Source organism: Mytilus californianus, unplaced genomic scaffold (assembly GCF_021869535.1).
Source record: "Mytilus californianus isolate M0D057914Y unplaced genomic scaffold, xbMytCali1.0.p SCAF_6, whole genome shotgun sequence".
Taxonomy (NCBI): domain Eukaryota; kingdom Metazoa; phylum Mollusca; class Bivalvia; order Mytilida; family Mytilidae; genus Mytilus; species Mytilus californianus.
In genome coordinates this window covers 3,610,196-3,631,512 of record NW_026262712.1, presented here as the reverse complement: position 1 = coordinate 3,631,512, position 21,317 = coordinate 3,610,196, and the positions used below count along the sequence as shown (strand labels likewise).

The 21,317-nt window shown below is 32.5% G+C and overlaps 2 protein-coding genes across 3 annotated transcripts in view; both read right to left on the bottom strand.

Annotated features, from left to right (window-relative positions):
* The window catches only part of LOC127706806 (nuclear transcription factor Y subunit alpha-like), a 35,331-nt gene extending 14,069 nt beyond the window's left edge, over positions 1–21,262 (bottom strand). For both annotated transcript variants that reach the window (XR_007984579.1, XM_052211492.1), the window contains exons 1-4: positions 21,184–21,262; positions 7,429–7,884; positions 2,956–3,081; positions 1,407–1,596 (exon numbers count right to left, since the gene is read on the bottom strand). Coding sequence is in view for 1 of the 2 variants with exons in the window: in XM_052211492.1 (XP_052067452.1) it covers positions 1,407–1,596; positions 2,956–3,081; positions 7,429–7,791 (679 nt within the window). In the remaining variant the exon portion in view is untranslated. The remainder of the gene's footprint in view (positions 1–1,406; positions 1,597–2,955; positions 3,082–7,428; positions 7,885–21,183) is intronic.
* On the bottom strand, positions 14,066–17,306 carry LOC127706807 (uncharacterized). The gene is made up of 2 exons (XM_052211493.1): positions 16,844–17,306; positions 14,066–15,246 (listed from the first exon to the last, which is right to left on the bottom strand). Exons 1-2 carry the CDS (start codon positions 16,926–16,928, stop codon positions 14,924–14,926), a joined length of 408 nt encoding a protein of 135 aa, XP_052067453.1. The 5' UTR covers positions 16,929–17,306; the 3' UTR covers positions 14,066–14,923.
* Positions 21,263–21,317: the final 55 nt, after the last annotated feature.

The window sequence follows — 21,317 nt, the reverse complement described above, 5'->3', positions numbered from 1 at the left end:
GATTTACGAAAAATTGTTAAAAATTGACTATAAAGGGCAATAACTCCTAAAGGGGTCAACTGACCATTTCAGTCATGTTGACTTATTTGTTAATCTTACTTTGCTGAACATTATTGCTGTTTACAGTTTATCTCTATCTATAATAATATTCAAGATAATAACCAAAAACAGCAAAATTTCCTTAAAATTACCAATTCAGGGGCAGCAACCCAACAACAGGTTGTTTGATTCATCTGAAAATTTCAGGGCAGATAGATCTTGACCTGATAAACAATTTTACTTCATGTCAGATTTGCTCTAAATGCTTTGGTTTTTGAGTTATAAGCCAAAAACTGCATTTTACCGCTATGTTTTATTTTTAGCTGTGGCGGCCATCTTGGTTGGTTGGCCAGGTCACGCCACACATTTTTTAAACTAGATACCCCAATGATGATTGTGGCCAAGTTTGGTTTAATTTGGCCCAGTTGTTTCAGAGGAGAAGATTTTTGTAAAAGATTACTAAGATTTACGAAAAATGGTTAAAAATTGACTATAAAGGGCAATTTCTCTTAAAGGGGTCAACTGACCATTTCGGTTATGTTGACTTATTTGTAGATCTTACTTTGCTGAACATTATTGCTGTTTACAGTTTATCTCTATCTATAATAATATTCAAGATAATAACCAAAAACAGCAAAATTTCCTTAAAATTACCAATTCAGGGGCAGCAACCCAATAACGGGTTGTCCGATTCATCTGAAAATTTCAGGGCAGATAGATCTTGACCTGATGAACAATTTTACCCCATGTCAGATTTGCTCTTAATGCTTTGGTTTTTGAGTTATAAGCTAAAAACTGCATTTTACCCCTATGTTCTATTTTTAGCCGTGGCGGCCATCTTGGTTGGTTGACAGGGTCACGCCACACATTTTTAAAACTAGATACCCCAATGATGATTGTGGCCAAGTTTGGTTAAATTTGGCCCAGTAGTTTCAGAGGAGAAGATTTTTGTAAAAGTTTACGGACGACGGACGACGGACGCAGGACGACGGACGACGGACGCAAAGTGATGAGAAAAGCTCACTTGACCTTTCAGGTCAGGTGAGCTAAAAATTGTATTAGAAAAAAAAAATTGAATCATAATTTCCTGTTGATATGCACATCTACATAGTATGTCCTTATTATCTACATAGTTTCATGAAATTCTGTTGTGCGGTTTGAGAGGAGTTGGGATGACAAGAAACAGGACTGACGGACTGACAGACAGACAGACGGACGGACCGGTCAAAAACATTATACCCTCCGCAACTCGTTGCGTGGGGTATAATTAGAGAACGTGTGTTTCAAAGGGTATGACCTACATCACTGACATTCACTGTAAAATATTAACACCAAGAGTGATGCTGAATCCCTTTCTTTATACTAACCTTGTTCGTCTTGTGACGTGTCCTCCTGTTTTATTTGTAATTCCGGTTGCTGATATATCACTGCTTGTTGTCCATCTTGGTTCTGTACTACTTGACTTTGACCTTGGAACTGACCCAACAACTGGCCTTGGTTAAAGTTGGAGAGTGGGACATACTGACCAGATGTCTGATTTTGACCTTGTAGGAAAATCTACAAACATCAATAAAACATGTTATACTGACCAGATGTCTGATTTTGACCTTGTTGGAAAATCTAAATGCTTCAATTTCTATATCATAAATGCTTATTTATTTTTTAACTTAAAGTCAAAATTATAAATGAACATCAAACCATAATTCCATTTCAGCTTCTTTAATACAATGTACAAAAGATCTAATCGGCGAAACATGTCAACAATAAAAGATGGAGTTTTCTTAAGTGATGTTGTCAATGTAGCGGTATTTGATTTTTTTATCTGACAACCCTGCATACCATCTGGTTTCCACTTAAGGGAACTCTACCAGCACAAAACATAGGAGGCGTTGGTTCAGCAGCTCTTTATTTATTAATGTACAAAAGAGTAAATTCTTCTTAAATTGTGTACAAATATATATAATCATGATAAAGGAATCATGGGAACGTATGGGTTATTATTTCACATTTAATAAGATAGAGTTATTCCTCTTAGTACTGATTTCATATCTAAATTGATTCAAATCTACCTGGTGAAGAGGGAACAATAGAAAATCTTTTTCCGATAATGGTAACAAAATTAAAAGTTTGATTATGTCACCAAACATACTACTCAAAAGTTATTTAGAAACCACTATTGTCATAGCCTGTGATTGTAAACATCTAAAAATTGAAAAACTTACTGGTGCAACATGTGGAGCAGACCTGCTTACCCTTCCAGAGCACCTGAGATCACCCCCAGTTTTTGGTGGGGTTCGTGTTGCTCAGTCTTTGTGACAAATACATAATAAGTATACAATATAACTAAAATTCACATATATATACACAATCATTTAATTACAGTAAATAGTCCAGAGTTCTCTGTCCTAAGTTCTAAAGACTTTTTAATGTAGGACCCCAATCTATTTACTAATAACCTAAATTCAAAAGTGTAGATCTTTGCTGCATATTGATTTTAAGAGGTCACATGCATTTTGTTATTTCCACCTGCCTACAAGGGACAGACAACTCTTGACTGGTCATGACTTTGCCTAGGAAAACAGTGATAAACAGAATATCAATGTTTTTTTCAAACTCAAGGATTTTTCTAGGCTGCATCTCATCTCCAATTTGTCTCCCTTCTATGAGATTGTAGCTGAGAAACACCATCAAGACCATATTGTTTGAAATAAATGTACCATCGATAATCTTTAATTACATGAATACAAGTACATATTTTTAATTTGTGGAATTTTTGTCCCTTCAAAATAGGAATTAAACTAACTCCTAAAAAAAAAGAAGAATTAAACTTTTGTATTTAACATTTTTACAAAATTTGCAAATCTGAGAAGGCGACAGAGGGAATGACTTGTGTAGTTTACTATATTTCATAATTACCTGTTGAGGCATTTGCGTAGGTTGACCTTGAAGCTGAATTGGTTGACCTTGGATCAGCTGACCATTAGGTAACATCTGAAAGAATTGTTGACCTTGGATAAAGCCATTTTGTCCCAACTGTATAACCTGAATAAATATGGAAATATCATTAAAATCAAATATCAAGTAAAACAAGAGGCATATTAAAGACACAGAATTACAAGATGCAAAAGTTAATTTGACACACCAAATACAAGTAACAAATGTGTCAATATTCATTGTTGAAGGGCTGGCTGTATTGTAGATTACAGTCATGAGGCAAACATCTGTTAATTACAAACTATACAAGTGGCATAAGACACAGAATTACAAGATGCAAAATCTAATTAGACACACCAAATACAAGTAACAAATGTATCAATATTCATTGCTGAAGGGCTGGCTGTATTGTAGATTACAGTCATGAGGCAAACATCTGTTAATTACAAACTATATTATGCTTCATGCTTGTGTACTGTTTTTAATTTTGTAATAATTTGATTAAGAAATATTTTCATCGACAGTACATGTATTTCACAGTGAAATATTGTCATGGACAGAATTTTACAGTAAAATATTGTCCAGAAGGAGGTGAAAAAATTTCAAAGACAAGGACACTATTTCATAATGAAATAATGTCTGGACAGTAATATTTCATTATGAAATAATGTCTGTGGACAATATCTAAATGAAACTTTGTCCGACGGACAATATTTTATGTTACATATGTTCATACATGTCCTTGAAGAAAGAATTACAAGTTACGGCTAATGTGCTTTTAACAAGTTCTTTTAATTTATTTAGATTAAAATGTTTTCCCAAAATTCATGTGTATGCCTGGGCGTTTTGACATAAACCTAGCTACGCAAATAAATAAATCTATATTGTTGGAGGACTGGCTGTATTGTAGACTACACACGAGGCAAACATCATTTTGTATTTCTGTGTTAAAATAGTTATTTGTTTTTATAGTGATTAAAATCATAACACCATGTTGACAGCTGCTGCACCCTGATTTTGGACATTTTAACCTATTACGTAGATGTTTGTTTTGGTCACACATTGTTGTCAATATAATGGAATTCTATGCGACTGTCATACAAGTGAGAGGTTTAGCTAGCTATAAAACCAGGTTTATTCCACCATTTTCTACATAAGGAAATGCCTGTAACTCAGAAATATGACAGTTGTTTTCCATTCGTTTGATCATATTGATGTGTTAAGTCTGAGCTTTTGATTTTGCCATTTGATAAAGAACTTTTTGTTTTGAATTTTCCTTGGGAGTTTGGTATTTTTGTTATTCCAATTTTTGCCACTATACACAAAAGCTATGATAAACTTGTTTTTTTAAACACTTAAACACTTAATGTTCAGCATTACCAACATTGTACATGTATATGTAATCCACAAAAAATAAGCCACAAAAAATAATGAAACATCAATTCAAAAAAAAGAACAGCAACTGACTGAATAAAAAATAAATGTGGATAGTGTCCACATGTGGACACAGATGATGCCCCCGCTTGCATATCATATAGTTATAAAGGGACATAACTGAAGAACGGTAAAAGTGACGCTACCCAAATTTGAACTTGATCTGAGTTTTGTGGTAATAAGCATTGTGTGTAAGTCTCATAACATTTGGTTGAGGCTAACTTAAGAAGAGAACAGAAACTAAAAATTCAGCAATTTTTCTATTTGTAAACACGCATAACTCTAGAACGGTTGTGTATAAGTTTTACAACATTTGGTTGAGACAAACTAAAAAATTCAGCAATTTTTATGTTTATAAAGGGACATAACTCTAGAATGGTAAAAGTGTTGCCACCTAATTTCGTACTTAATCTGTATTATGTAGTAATAAGCATTGTGTATAAGTTTCATAACATTTGGTTGAGGCAAACTCAAGTTAGAGAACTGAAACAAAAAAATTGTACTTGATCCTTACTGAGTTTTGTGGTAATGAATATTGTGTATAGGTTTCATAATGTTTGGCTGGGGAAAACTTCAGTTACAGAATGGAAACTAAAAAATTTTGCAATCTTTCTATTTATAAAGGGGCATAACTCAATAATGGTTAAAGTGACACTACCCAAATTCAACTTGATCTGTGTTTTATCAGTGGAAGTCAAAATTAAACATTGCATTGTATAAAGCATTGATTGTAGTTGATTCAACTATAATCATGGTCAAAGGAAGATAACTCCAATTTTAAAAATATATTATATAAACTTGATATTTAGAAGAAAATAGGGGCATAACTCTAGATTGGTTAAAGTGACACCACCAAAATTCAAACTTGATCTGTGCTTTGTGGTAATAAGCATTGTGTATAAGTTTCATAACATTTGGTTGAGGCAAACTTAAGTTAGAGAACGGAAACTAAAAATTTTGTAATATTTCCTTTTATAAAGGGGCATAACTCTAGATCGGTTAAAGTGACGCCACCAAAATTCAAACTTGATCTGTGTTTTGTGGTAATAAGCATTGTGTATAAGTTTCATAACATTTGGTGTAGGCAAACTCAAGTAAGAGAACGGAAACCAATTTCGGGACGTACGGACGGACGTACGTACGTACGTGCGTACGTACAGACGGACAAGGGTAAAACTTAATGCCCCCTCCGCTACGGCGGGGGCATAAAAATTAAAAGGGTGGCGAAACCAACCAAGAAGTACATTTTGTACCTGCTTCTATTGTCAGTTAATGTTCTACAGACAGTGATAGACTTTCTATAGAGCAGGATGTCTCGTGAAACATCTGTTAATGTTCTACAGACAATGATATAGTTCTATGGAGCAGGATGTCTCGTGAAACATCTGTTAATGTTCTACAGACAGTGATAGACTTTCTATAGAGCAGGATGTCTCGTGAAACATCAGTTAATGTTCTACTGACAATGATAGACTTTCTATGGAGCAGGATGTCTCGTGAAACATCTGTTAATGTTCTACTGACAATGATAGACTTTCTATGGAGCAGGATGTCTCGTGAAACATCGGTTAATGTTCTACAGACAGTGATAGACTACATGGCAATGATAGACTTTCTATGGAGCAGGATGTCTCGTGAAACATCTGTTAATGTTCTACAGACAGTGATAGACTTTCTATGGAGCAGGATGTCTCATGAAACATCAGTTAATGTTCTACAGACAATGATAGACTTTCTATGGAGCAGGATGTCTCGTGAAACATCAGTTAATGTTCTACAGACAATGATAGACTTTCTATGGAGCAGGATTTCTCGTTAAAAATCTGTTAATTACAAATTAATACAAATTTGTTCAATCTTAAATTTTAAAATATATTGACATCATTATGAACATTAAAATCTAATTAAGCAAAATATTATATAGGTCTGTTTCCTGTCTCCATGTCAATCCTGAATTGTCATGCCTATCCCAACACATTCTATGAACAGTTTTATGTTAAGCACTGGTAAAGTCTGTACAATCTACTCCTGTACATCATGTACATGTACACTGCATGTAAAATAATTTGCATACAATCGTATACCCTATATTTTCAGCCATGAGCAATCTGACATGAGGGTCTTGATGAGGTTTAGAGAATAATAGATTAACACTACAGAAAAATAGGCCAAAAAAATAAGGAAGAGGAATGGGGTGTTAAAATATAAAGAATAGAGAAAAATTGCAACAAATATATTAAAAGAATAAAGAAAAATGATCAAAAAATAAAAGAATACAGAAAATAATGTTCCTCTATCCAGGTCTCTATGGTGATACACTGTATTGATCATCAGGTAATTAACTTTCAATGGTATTTTTGTATTAATTGTAAATAGTGTTGGTGGCCTTTGGCTGTTGTCTGCTCTATGGTCGGGTTGTTGTCTCTTTGACACATTCCCCATTTCCATTCTCAATTTTATTGTATCTTGATTACATGTTTACATGTATATGAGGGTCTGGATGGGGTTAACAGAATAGAGAAGAATGGACCACTGTACTATGGAAAAATGAACAGAAAAAAATAAAGAATTTAGAAAATATACCAAAACAAGAATGTGTCCATAGTACACGGATACCCCACTTGCACTATCATTTTCTATGTTCAGTGGACCGTGAAATTGGGGTCAAATCTTTAATTTGGCATTAAAATTAGAAAGATCATATCATAGGGAACATGTGTACTAAGTTTCAAGTTGCTTGGACTTCAACTTCATCAAAAACAACCTTGACCAAAAACTTTAACCTGAAAAACTTTAACCTGAAGTGGGACAGACGGACAAAGGGACGCACAGACCGTAAAAATAATGAATAGGAAATAATGGGGTAAAATATAAAGAAAAGAGATTAATTGGCAACAAATATAAAGAATAGAGAAAGTAAACTAAAAAAATAAAAAGAATATAGAAATGAACATGATGAAAGACCCTCCCCTCCCCCAACCAGACCCTCATATATGGTGATAAATAGCATGTAATATCTACCTGAGGTTGTCCTTGCTGTAGCTGTCCCTGAACTTGAAGTTGTCCTTGTTGAATTGGAAACTGTCCTTGCTGTATTTGAAATTGACCTTGTTGTAATGGGATCTGACCTTGCTGGATTGGTATTTGACCTTGCTGGATGGGAATCTGACCTTGCTGGATGGGAATCTGACCTTGTTGGAATGGTATATTGCCTTGTTGCAAGGGAATTTGATTTTGCTGTAATGACATTTGACCTTGCTGCAGTGACATTTGACCTTGAAGTAATTGTAGAGGCATTCCTTGCATCACAACTGGTTGTTGTACTTGTGAATCTGTTGTCATAGAAACTTGAGGGAGCTGCTGATACTGTTCCATGTTTGTCATGGTTGATGGTTTATACGATCAATTGCACCATTTTACCAAAAAATTGTCCAAAGTTGCTGAACTTCATTGCTGGACTGGTACCACATTTAGATCCTTTCAAAAAAATTTTTTTGAAAAAGTCATGGATATTTAATAATAAACTATATACATGTACAAAAAATGAATCAAAGATTCAAATCGCTATTGGCCAGGTTCAATAGACAGTTTCTTAAACTATGAGAAAAGGTCTATACTGAACATTTTAAAACATGTACATGCATGGCATGTATATGGAAGTATAAAAATTTGAGAAAATCATAAAAAATAGCAAAAAACAAGTCCATAACAGAGGTGGATTTAGGGTGGGGGTGGGGCCAGGGTGCTCAGGCCCCCCTTTTGTAGAAATAATTTGGTTGATTATTTAGTGAATCACTGAAGCATGACTAAGCGGCCCCCTCTTATGGCAGTCAGTGGGCCCCCTTCTGAAAATTTCTGGATCCACCACTGAATAATGTATGGTGAACAACAACTATGAAAAGGTGAAGTTCCATATTTGAAGATCTGGGTTAAACACTTCTGAAAATTTTGCTATAAAAAATATATAATTCCCAAGTGTACTATGAGGAGAAAATCTACCAACAATTCTTAATAGCAGGTGCATATGTAATCATTCTGTGAAGTTTCAAGGATCTGGGTTGACAATTAGAGGAGTTGATATAACACTACATTTAGTTATAAGGTCTTTTGTAAATGTTGCTCCAAAATGACTTAGGTCTCAAGTTTGGAAAATGGGAAACAATTCCTAAATCAATTCCATAATAGGAACACTGTGTATCATCGCCACCGGAAATTGGGTACTAACGAAGCGGAGAGAAATAGAAAAAAAAGTAAACAAGGTAAGAATTCATTCAATTTAAAGCATTTCTACTGATTTCACGAGGGTACCGCTTAAGAAATGATTTTCTGATATATAATTCTTTAAATTATTAGGCCGATAAGTACAAAATTAAGACAAGATTTTGTGTTATACTCCAAAACTTGCAACTTAGTACCCGAAAATTTCGAGGTCGATCGTCTTTGTCGCCCTTTTGGCAAGATATTCAACTTTTTTTTATTATTTTTCCAGACATACATGTACTTTTAGATTATTATAGTGTGGCATCATATTTACTGAAATTTGTTGTCAAAAAGATGTTTTTGAAAGAATATAGACCATAAAAGATAAAGTCTAGGGTACGGCAACTTGCTCGTGTTGACAAATTTACTGTATGGCAACTTGTTTTCAACTGTATGGCAACTTGCTGTTTTTAAAATATTCATTTGCCGTCTTTTTAAAGAAAAATAAAGTATTAAGTTCAAATATCTAATTATGCATTTGATAAAAATACAATTCGCTTGACAGCATTTAAGATGTATACACAATATAAGACTTGAACACAGTCCTATTACATCTTTTACATACCCGATGTATACTATATGAATACGGCATATACAAAAGCTGGCAAATGTTTCAACTTTCGGAAAAGCATGTCACTGTTTCATTGACCTGTTTTATGCCCCTGACGTTATATGTGTCTGTCACTGGCCAGGAACATGTAATATAGCGGCTGTCGTAGGTTGCTGTCTGACATTTGTTCATGATTAGAATAAAGAACATTAATTTTCTAGAAATGAACAAGTTCGGTAGCTAACACTGTTTGTTTTTAAAAATATTTACCTTATATTAATCATTTTTGGAAAGAATGAAAGAAGAAACCGATACAAGGGATACAAATCTTGCTGTGGCTACGGCATATACTATTTGTATAAACTTTCTACTTGAGAATAAAGATGACCTTGTATGAAGTTTTTTTTTGGTTGTCATTTTAATGCTATATACTTATTAATACAATACACAAAAGCTAGCATCTTTGACTTGTAAGTTAAAGAAATATAATCAAATAACATCTAATAAGGTTAGGTTAAAATATTTTTTTAATTCCTGATGATGCATACTCATAAATTATTTTGGAAAAATCCACGAAAACTTAAATGTTGATTTGATAGCGTTCTTTTATTTATTTGCCCTCGTAAACAGTTTTGTTAAAATACCGAAATCGGTAAATTCTTATCGTGAAATAATAAGTTGAGTACACCTTTTTACATTCAGGCGTGCTTTAGTTGCACTTTTTTCTTCTTATTAAGAAAAATGATTTTAATTTTAGCATCTATCTAAAGATGAGATTATTTACACACACACACAAATAAGGCTAACTGTTGAATTTGAAACACTATGACTTCACATTTATATTCAACCAAACAGATAGGCTGAGATCCATACATGTATAAGTTTCAAAACAGAGAAGGTGTGTTTGAAAACAAATAATCATGTGCTGCTACATGTATATCATTTAAAGCAAATGCAAGTCTTACTTGTATTAATTATATAACTTTAATTGGCACAATATCACATTAAAATTTACTGAGAAATATTATACATAGTAAACATGAAAATGTACTACAATGAGAATTCGGACGAATATACCCCTTTTTTCCTTTAAAATAAAAAGATTGATTGAATTTACTTAAACTAAAAAAAATACAATCTTATTTTCGATAAGAAACAAGAAAAAATAATTCGAAACACAATTCATGATTTATTTCTCCTAATTTTCAATGAAAAAAAGGTATTTTCTTCACTTTTCTTTTAACAAGTTATTAGTTTCAAAAATTATAAAAATAAACAATGTATTTAACCCAGCACATTCTTAAAGTGTCTGTCCGAAGTCACGAGACTGTAGTTATGTGGTTGTCTTTGGTTCATCTCTATCGTATTTGTTGTTTTTCGTACATTGTTTGGTTATGAGTTATAGGCCGTTAGTTTTCTTGTTGAATCCTTCCACATTTTTCATGTCGGAGCTTTTTATAGCCGACTATAAGGTACGAGTTTTCGTTGTTGAAGGTCGTATGATAGCATATAATTGCTTACATACACTTTATTTGACCATGGTGAATAGTTATCTTATTTGCAATCATACCACATCTCCACTGTTTATATTAAAAAAAAACATTCTTTCCAGCACCAAGGAAAGATGAATGGTCGTTTTTTTTTTTATTGAACTTACAAAATTTCACCCTGACGACAAATAACACAACAGTCGTTAGTAGTATAACGATATATGAATGTATTTAGGATAATATGGTTGAAATCAAAGCGCGAAAGCGCTGTAAAGGCAGTTAATTACAGGTTGTGTGTATTTTTAGTCCAGTTATATCATTATCTTGTATAGTACATTGTACTTATCAGAGGTGGCTTTCAGTATTTAAGATTTAGAGTTCTCTAATGATATTGAACAAGTTTTATGAATGTCATATTCTGAGCACTATATGAAGGCGATTGTTCTCACTTGTTTATGAACTAATGCATTATGTCCAGTTTGTACCTTTTTTATCTATGTTTATAGTCAAATACTGTTTAAAATAGTTTGGCATTTTCTTTTAAGTAATAAGTAAATGTTATCAACTGTATTTTATTCAACTTTGCAAATGTGGTTTGTTACTGGTAAGTACAATGTATGGATGATAGTTGTTTCATTGGCAATCATAACACATCTCCTTATTTATATAATGATCTATATTCAACGACCTCAGGTACAAAAAAAATGTATGTAACTAAACTATGATGGGAAACCTTTGACTTCTTTCTTTAATATAAACTTTTGATTTGGTACCATAGAACTATGTAGAATAAATGTACATTGCAACATGTCAACTCTTTCAATGACAATACTTTTTTTAGAAACTATAACTCCAAGCAAAATTATATTTCCAAGTATAAAGTAATTTATGAATGAAACAAGAGTGCACACGCTGAAATGTCTCGCCTTCTTTACTAATCATTGATATTATGTTGATAGTCCTAAATATAAAGCTTTATTACAACTGTCACATAAACTTAACATTAACCAAGTAAACTAAACATTGACCAATGAACCAAGAAAATGAGGTCAAGGTCAAGGTCAGATGAACCATGCTAGACAGGCATGTACAGCTAACAATTCTTCCATACAACAAATATAGTTGACCTATTGCTTATAGTTTAAGAAAAACAGACCAAAACACAAAAACTTAAAACTGAGCAATGAACCTTGAAAAAATGAGGTCAAGGTAAAAAAAAACCTGCGTGACTGACATATAGATCATAAAATATTTCCATACACCAAAGTTGAACTATTGCATATAGTATTAGAAAAAAAGACAAAACTCAAAAACTTAACTTTGACCACTGAACCATGAAAATGAGGTCAAGGTCAGATGACACCTGCCAGCTAGACATGTACACCTTACAATCATTCCATACACCAAATATAGTAGACCTATTGCATACAGTATAAGAAAAAGAGACCAAAACACAAAAACTTAACTATAACCACTGAACCATGAAAATGAGGTCAAGATCAGATGACACCTGCCAGATGGACATGTACACCTTACAGTCTTTCCATACACTGAATATACTAGACCTATTGCTTATAGTATCTGAGATATGGACTTGACCACCAAAACTTAACCTTGTTCACTGATCCATGAAATGAGGTCGAGGTCAAGTGAAAACTGTCTGACGGGCATGAGGACCTTGCAAGGTATGCACATACCAAATATAGTTATCCTATTACTTATAATAAGAGAGAATTCAACATTACAAAAAATCTTAACTTTTTTTCAAGTAGTCACTGAACCATGAAAATGAGGTCAAGGACATTGGACATGTGACTGACGGAAACTAAGTAACATGAGGCATCCATATACAAAGTAAGAAGCATCCAGACCTTCCACCTTCTAAAATATAAAGCTTTTAAGAAGTTAGCTAACGCCGCAGCCGGATCACTATCCCTTATGTCGAGCTTTCTGCGACAAAAGTCGCAGGCTCGACAAAAAGGAGTTCTTAATTAAGTAATAAACTGATTCGCTGAGCGCAGCTGGATACACCCACACAGGTCCAACCCTGAACAGTTGGGGCAAAAATGGACACAATATTCAAGCTTGATACAGGTCTGAATTTGGATTGTAATTAAATATTTGACATATTATAGTTTCTGAATAAATGTAGTCAAAGAACTTGAAATCAGTTATATGAATTGAATTTACATTCAATTAAAGATTTCTTGCTGTTGTGCAATACACTGTGCTGTTGCGCAATACTTAATAAATCTGTTGCCAGACTATAAACAAATAAAGTTCAATTTCTTCTCAATGTCATATTTGAAATTTATGAAAATCAATAGGGAGATTACATCAATAGCTATAAATAATTCACCAAAGTTTCATGCGAACTGCTTAAAGCATTTTTGAGTTGTTGTCCAAAAACTGGAAAATCCCCCCCTTTTTAATGAATAAAACCCCATAACTCAGAAATGTAAAATCTAAAATTTATAAAATTCTAAAGGGAGCTTACGGATTGATAATTTAGTCTTAGATGCAAGATTTTTTTATCAGTTGTTTGTGGCTTTGAACTAGCTGTCAGTAAATGCGAGTACTCTCAGATCTGTACTTAGTGTCTTTTTGTTGTTTGGATGTACAACTACCCGGCCACGTCCACTTGTATTTGTATTTATCCATCTGATGAGTTAAGCCTCTTTCAAGTGATTTTTAAAGTTCGTTCTTATATTGTACTGTTACACCACTGTCCCAGGTTAGGGGGAAGGTTGGGCTCCCGCTAACATGTTTAACCCCCGACACATTCTGTATGTACATGTATGTGCCTGTCCCAAGTCAGGAGCCTGTAATTCAGTGGTTGTCGTTTGTTTATGTGTTGCATATTTGTTATATTCGTTCATTTTTTGTACATAAATTAGGCCGTTAGTTTTCTTGTTTGAATTGTTTTACATTGTCATTTCGGGCCTTTTATAGCTGACTATGCGGTATGGGCTTTGCTCATTGTTGAAGGCCATACTGTGACCTATAGCTGTTAATTTCTGTGTCATTTGGTCTCTTGTGAGAGTTATCTCATTGGCAATCATACCACATCTTCTTTTTTATATTTACATCAACAGATATAAACAATTCACCAAAGTCAAGGTGAGACAACAAAACTTAGTTGTAAGATCTCTGAAATTTTTTACACGGTACAAGTTTTTCTAATTGTTGGAGATTGTATGGTGACAGTAACACCTGTAACTGCTTAACCCATTTCTTATGCACTTTGGTTCGATAAACTCACTGAATATCATACCACATCTCCTTATTTTTATATGCATTACAATTTACATGTGCATGTAATTGTAAATAATATTTATATATATATATCAGAACAAACTTCATTGCGTCACTTTTATTTATGCATCCTTTGGCACAATACAAGTTCTAAAATTACACAACATAAAACAACTAAATGTTATTTCAGATGAAAGTTTTGTTTCAGTTCCATTCATAGGATTTATTACAATTTTGTATGTTTTGACAAGTCCAATAATTAGCTCTATGTGCACGTGTTAATTGGAGACTTTTCTATCCCGTATAAGAGTTTTGGAACTAATTCTGTTTCTTTTTTTGAAAAAAGTGAGCAAACAAATCTTGCACATTTAAACCTTTGTCTGCCATCACACTGTCACCAGGATCACATAATTGAACTATTCTACACCTTTCAACTATTTCACAGTCACTGGTACAACCAACATATGCATTAGAGACATAGTTGACTAAACCACCAGGTGTCCAACATACAAGTATTTTCAGTGTTTCTGTTTTTATATGATGAAAAGGTTGCCTGAGCTCTAGGAGCTTTAGGTTTTATCACGGGATATTCTGTGCTGTCAATAATAATCCAAGTTGTAGGAAACTTTAATTCTAAGTTGGATGGCGAAAAATACCTGACTAAACCACTAAATGGCCAAGTGTTAGCCTCACGCCACTGTTTAGACATAAAAACAATCCATGTTTACACAATATTCTTAACACTAGTTTCAATCTAGAATCTAGACAGTTCAAGGTTGGTTGTATAATGCATCAATTTCATCAAAGTCATAAAAAAACTGATTTTCAAATGACACCCTATCAATTTGAAAATATATGTATCTCAAACAATGTGCTGTTGGACCAAGTGTGGTCAAAACAAATAAAAATTTAGCATACAACTCTAAACCGGTATAAAAATGCATGGCTGTGTCACGTGTCTTCATTTCAAAATTCTCTGCTGAAAATAAGGCATTGATGGTGTTTGCGTAATTCCATCTGTGAAGCTCAACATTAGCTCGGCAGTTGGTGGTGGACAGTCATAAATCCTGTCTGCAGTATGAATTACCTCTTCAGGAAAACCAACTTTACAATCAAAACTTTCCTCTAGATTTCTACTACAATATTCATCAAGTTTAGTTCTTTTGTTTTCACAGGAAACTGCCCTGATTTTTCTTTTTGCGGACGATTCAGTCTCTTGCTTGGTCCAGGAAAATAGGCTGGGATTGGCAGTAGACTTAAGTCTCTGTATGGTGGGTTTGTGCCCTGAAAAAGGTTATAAAACATTAGTTTTTTGATAATTAAATGAACTTCCATCAGCAATGCATACTTTGTACAGAAGCAAGTTAACTCGTACCATTGTAAACTCGTACCAACGTAAACTCGTACCACTGGGAAGTCGTACCAATCAGAACTCTTACCACTGCAAACTCGTACCATTAAAAATATATTCAAAAATACGAAAGTTTTATGATTTTTTTTTTGGTAAACTAAATAAAAAAAGTTGAATTACTTGAATTTTATACTAGATTTTAATGAAAACTTAGACAAAAATACGAATGTTTTATGATTATTTTTTTTTTTAAGCTTTATACAAAAAATTAAAATATCTTTGAAATTTATACCAGATTTTAATGAAAACTTAGACAAAAATACAAATGTAATTTCTTAATTACCATGCTAATAAATATATTAAATTCCTTTGATTGTGTGATTATTGGTTGATTATTAACTAATCAACTTGTTTTTTTTTATCTTTTACTAATCAACTTGTATAATCATATAAGCATGGTCATATTCTGCTGAAATGTGCTGAATATTGTATAAAAATAAATTTCATACTTTCTAACTGTTGGTCATAAACAATTTTAAACCTTTAAAACACAATCAATAAATTCTTTCATTAAATAAAATTCCTTTTAGAAACAATAGAAAAATACCCAAATCTATTCAATGTTACTGATTTGGAATGATTAAAAACTAAATCAAATAGTTGTCAGTAAAAGTTTAAAAAAGAGTCTATTCAAGGGAGACAACAAAGCCAATCTGCCACGGTTTTCTCTATCCAATTAGACAAGGAAAATTAGCTACAAATTGGTTATTGTAATTTCAAATTATATACATTTTACAGACTTAAGAGGTATTGAGTAAAATTAAAGTATATATTCATCATTAAACACCATTTGAATGCATTTAAATAAGTTGGTACGAGTTTACAATGGTATGAATTTACCGTGGTACGAGTTAGCAGTGGTACGAGTTTGCATTGGAACGAGTTTTCGTTTAGTGGTACGAGTTGACATTGGTACGAGTTACAATGGTACGAGATAACTATAATTCCTTTGTACTCGTAACCTGGCAAAATATTAACTAGATTTATTCATTACAATCTGGATAAAACTATGTTAGCCTGATTCAATGTACATCAAAATGTATGTTATGTAAATCCAAAGGACAAACAATGAGAGACGTATGCAACAAACATACATTGTTTGTACCTAAATAACTATAATATAGATGAGAGCATGTCATTGTTTTGTTCCTGTTAACATTGTCATTGATATTTTTCAAGAAAGTCTATGAGGCATAGCTTATGCATTCCTGTCATTACTACATAAGCATAATTACTGCTAAAATAATTCTCAGTATGATATACCTCTTGTAAGAAATCATTATAATTGTAGCAAGCACCAAAAAATCTCAAACAGATCACATTGAATCGTAATCCAAAAAATTATGACGTCTTGAATTAACCACCCCCTTTTATTCTAAAACGATAATTGCGGTTGTAAACTGACTTTGGTTTATTTGCATGGCGATTACATATATAACTATATATTTCACAAAGAAAATAGAGTTTTACCATGAATAGTTTCCTGCACGTAGTCTTTTTCAGTAAAACGTGCCTTGCAAACAACAGCTGATTGAGATGGACTCCACGATATCATCGTGTTCTCGTCCAATCTGCGTATGGGCAATGGCGTTGATCCAACTTTTCCTTCTTTTTAAGTCATTTGGAAATGCATGTCCTCCTCTTAAATGACATCCAGGTACACAACAACAAGTACTTGGCATCGTTAATTAAAAATATAACTGAAATAGTTGCACTGTGCAGAAACCGGAAGTTGAGGAACAGGATCCGCTACCACGGCGCCACCTATTCAGGAACGATAATTTGCTACTTTATATAACTGCGAAATAACAATAACGTTAGACGGGTTCACGTGCATAAACAGAAATGCGCTTTAAATTGTATAATATAATTCATGTTCAGTCGACCTTTAATTATTATATCAACGACTGAAATGATTTATAAACATCTAGATTGCAGATAGCACTCGAAATTAAGGTTCATGTGGACCCTTCGTCTAAAATGGCTGCATTTTCACCTCAAAATTTACTCTGAGTACAGACACACCTGTGCATCTGGAAAAGTTTTAAGGCATAGCATGCCCTAGATAAATAAAATTCAAATATATTTTCTGTTTTAGAAAATTAAAAACTTAACCGGATTTTGCAGTGCACTTTTTTTCATTCCTCCAGAAGGTGCCAAAATAAACTAAGTTGGGAAAGAGGTTTGAGAACTTCCCCACAGGTAATAATTGAAATGAACTGTTTTGATTGACATGGACAATAGATGGACAATAGATACCTGACAATAATTGGTGATTTAAACTGTGTATCTGAGTGGACCATATCAAGTGAAACTCAACTGTTTGTTAATTTTATCATCTTCTGCAGGGACGAAAAAAAGTGCACTGCTAAATCCAGTTAAGTTTTTAATTTTCTAAAACATACCATGCATTAGAAGTTTATTTATCTAGGGTATGCTATGCCTTAAAACTTTTCCAGATGCGCAGGTTTGTCTGTACTCAGAGTAAATTTTGAGGTGAAAATGCAGCCATTTTAGCCAAAGGGTCCACATGAACCTTAACCCGAGCTCTTTCACACGGAATTCAAATAATTCTAGTTTGTCAATCGGTTGACTGCTTATAATGCAAAATACTTATAAATCAAAAGTTTTTAAAACTAACAAAACACAATGATCGTTTCTCTATTTCCCAATGTAAATGAAATGAGACAAAAAACATTTTATACCACAATAAGAAGAGGAGAGAATCAACATTTTCCGGATCTACTTGGAGCTAAATCACCCCCCACGTAGATAAGTTGGATATCGCGGAAAGAAATATTAACACGGCAACTAGAAAGGCATTAAAGCACTGCCTTTAAAAAACCTTTTTGTCTTTAAAAACACAAAGTCGAATAGAGGTACGCAACGACGACTTCTGAACGAAATTAACGGCATATATTTTATAATATTTAATATGTAGTTTATTTTGTATATTTGGAAGCCGGTAAAGCTTTGATATGGACAAAATATCGTCACTTGATATTATCTAAACAGTGATTAATTTCATCTTTAAATTACAATATATTTCAAGACGCCGTACAGACAAAAGTTGTTATTTTGCAATTCGCCGTACAACGTTCTGCAATTCGCCGTACAATAAACAAACAATGTTTTGATCAATATTCTTTAAAAAACATCTTTATGACAGCAAATCTCAGTAAATATGATGTCACATTATCATAATCTAAAAATGTGTCTGGAAAAAAGAATGAAAAACTGTTGAATATCTTGCCAATGGGACGTCAGAGGACGATCGACCTCAAAATTTTCGGGTACTAAGTGGCAAGTTTAGGAGTATAACACAAAATCTTGTCATAATTTTGTACTTATCGGCCTAATAATTCAAAGAATTATATATCAGAAAATCATTTCTTAAGCGGTACCCTAGTCAAATCAGTAGAAATGCTTTTAATTGAATGAATTCTTACCTTGTTTACTTTTTTTTTCATTTCTCTCCGCTTCGTTAGTACCCAATTTCCGGTGGCGATGATACACAGTGAGGAAGCATATGGGTACAATCAATCTGTGAAGTTTCAAGGATCTCACCGGAAATCAATACAGAAAACTATCAGAGTTGATTTTAAACAAAATATCCTATTTGGTACTGTCTTTTTTAAATTTTGATGAAGTATGACTAAGTTCCCAACATTTGTGTAGTCCTGCTGGGTTAAAAACTATAGCAGTTGATTTCACAATGAGCTTACCATCTTTTGAAAATTTTGCTGAAAACTTTTATGTATACATGTAGTATTGAAAATTTGGAAAACATTAAATATTTTCAAAATAACAAATTACAATTCTACAATTTAGCAGGTATTTCAAACAAAGGGGAGCAACTCTAATTTATAATTCAACAACTACTAGGTACAATATAAAAATAAGATGCAGTATGATTGCCAATGAGACAACTCTCCAACAGAAACCAAATGACATAGATTTTAACAGCTATAGGTCATTGTACCGCCTTCAACTATGAGCAAAACCCATACCCCATAGTGTAATCTATGATTTACTGTTACATTTCACTATTCAAAATGAGATTTTACATACAAATAAAGTTCAAATCTAAATGTATTATATATTGACATTGCACTTAAAAAAAATAAAAAAAAATAATTAGTTTTAATTAATCTTTTTCAAGTAGAACCAATTAAACAATGCGATTAATTGTTTAACTTTGATAGTCAGGGGTCTACTTTAATTTATAGTGAAAAGTATAAAACATTTTACTTGAAGTAAACTTAAGGCTACCTGGGTTTATCTCCCTTGCCAAATTTTCATAAATTTACTCATACAAAGTAACAAGTCAAAATATAGACCTTTGAACTTCTGCTGTGATTCAAATGGGAAAGATTTTCATTTGAACCCTCCTTATCTGTATTTTGATTATTACGTCAACTAGGGGGTTCAAATTGAAGTTTTTCTGACAGGTGTTGCACCTCTTTAAAAGATCAGTCCCTTAGGAGAGAAAACATTAATTCATTAATGCAAAGTCATATGGATGTAAAGATTTCATATAGTTGTTAGTTATCAAATTGAAATTCTTTGCACTTTATTGTTTCAATAACTAGTGATATATAAGTTAAAGATAAAATGTAACACCCCATTGAATGAAAATTAAAATTTTAGATTCTACAAGGAAATAAAACTTTTGTTTAAGCAGGAAGTTAATCATTGACTTGTAAAAGTAACTAAAAAATTGAAAACATTAAAATTTATAGAAGTGGACCCCAGACTGTTTGAACTGCATTAGTTTATACTTTAACAATTTGTTGATTATCTAGACAAAACTGGAAAATTTCCTTTAATTTTTGGCTTTTATTCTTCATTTTCATGTTCACTAACATTTATACATCACAATTATTATTCTCATTTTTCTATTACCTCTGTAAAAAATGTGTTTTGCATTTTTCATTTTCAAAGAAAATTATTGAGGACTTGTGAAACATATTGATAATTAACAAAATATATATATTCAGGTTTAAAAGTGAAAAATTGAGGTTATTGTTTTTTTTTAATCCATTTCTAAATAGTGTGTTATTATTATCATAACTTTTAATAATTTTGAGAGAAAAGATTTCATGAACCTGGGTAATTGTCTCAATCATAGAGTACAATATTTAAAGTATAAAAATATGAATTCTAAATTAGAATGATAGTGAAAAAATTTAAAGGAGAAAAAAATTAAATAAAATTCATGAACAAGTTTTTGACGACTCCAAATCTTTGACCTAATTGAATATGTACATGTAATTATTTATCATGAAACTTTACATTTACATACTGGTATATATATAATTATCATGACAATAAAACTACATGCATGTAATCATTATTACACATACACAATATTGAATTACCTAACATTTGATACAGGCAATCTTTTATTTCAAAGAGTGATTAAAATTTCTTAACTATTTTACACATAAAAAATTAGGCCATCGAATCTGGGCAAATTATGTTAAATTTCATGAATGTAAATGCCCTTTTTCAATTTAATAAAAACAGTAATTAGCTTTCCTGGCACTTTAAAAATTCCCTTTGTTAATTTGGATTTTTTTCTCCAAAATGAAAATGGCCTTTTAATAAATCTAAGGTGTAAATTTATGAATATTTTTTTTGGAACAAAGCCCATTGTTAATAGCTGTTAAGGGGGATTAGTACTTAATAAGATTTACTACAAACAGGTACTAATACACAAAGTCCTATTAAGTTTTATCGTAAGTAGGACTTACTCAAGACCAATTGGTACGCTTTATTTTGATGATTGGCTACAAAAATCAACTTACTATATATGCAACGAATCATGTCTCTAATCCTTGCTAGTGTTAGGACGCCATTGGTTCCGTTAGCAATTCTAGATCATCTATAATTTCTACCATATTTTTCATTGAAAAATGGGTTTATATTTCGCTTATGTTAA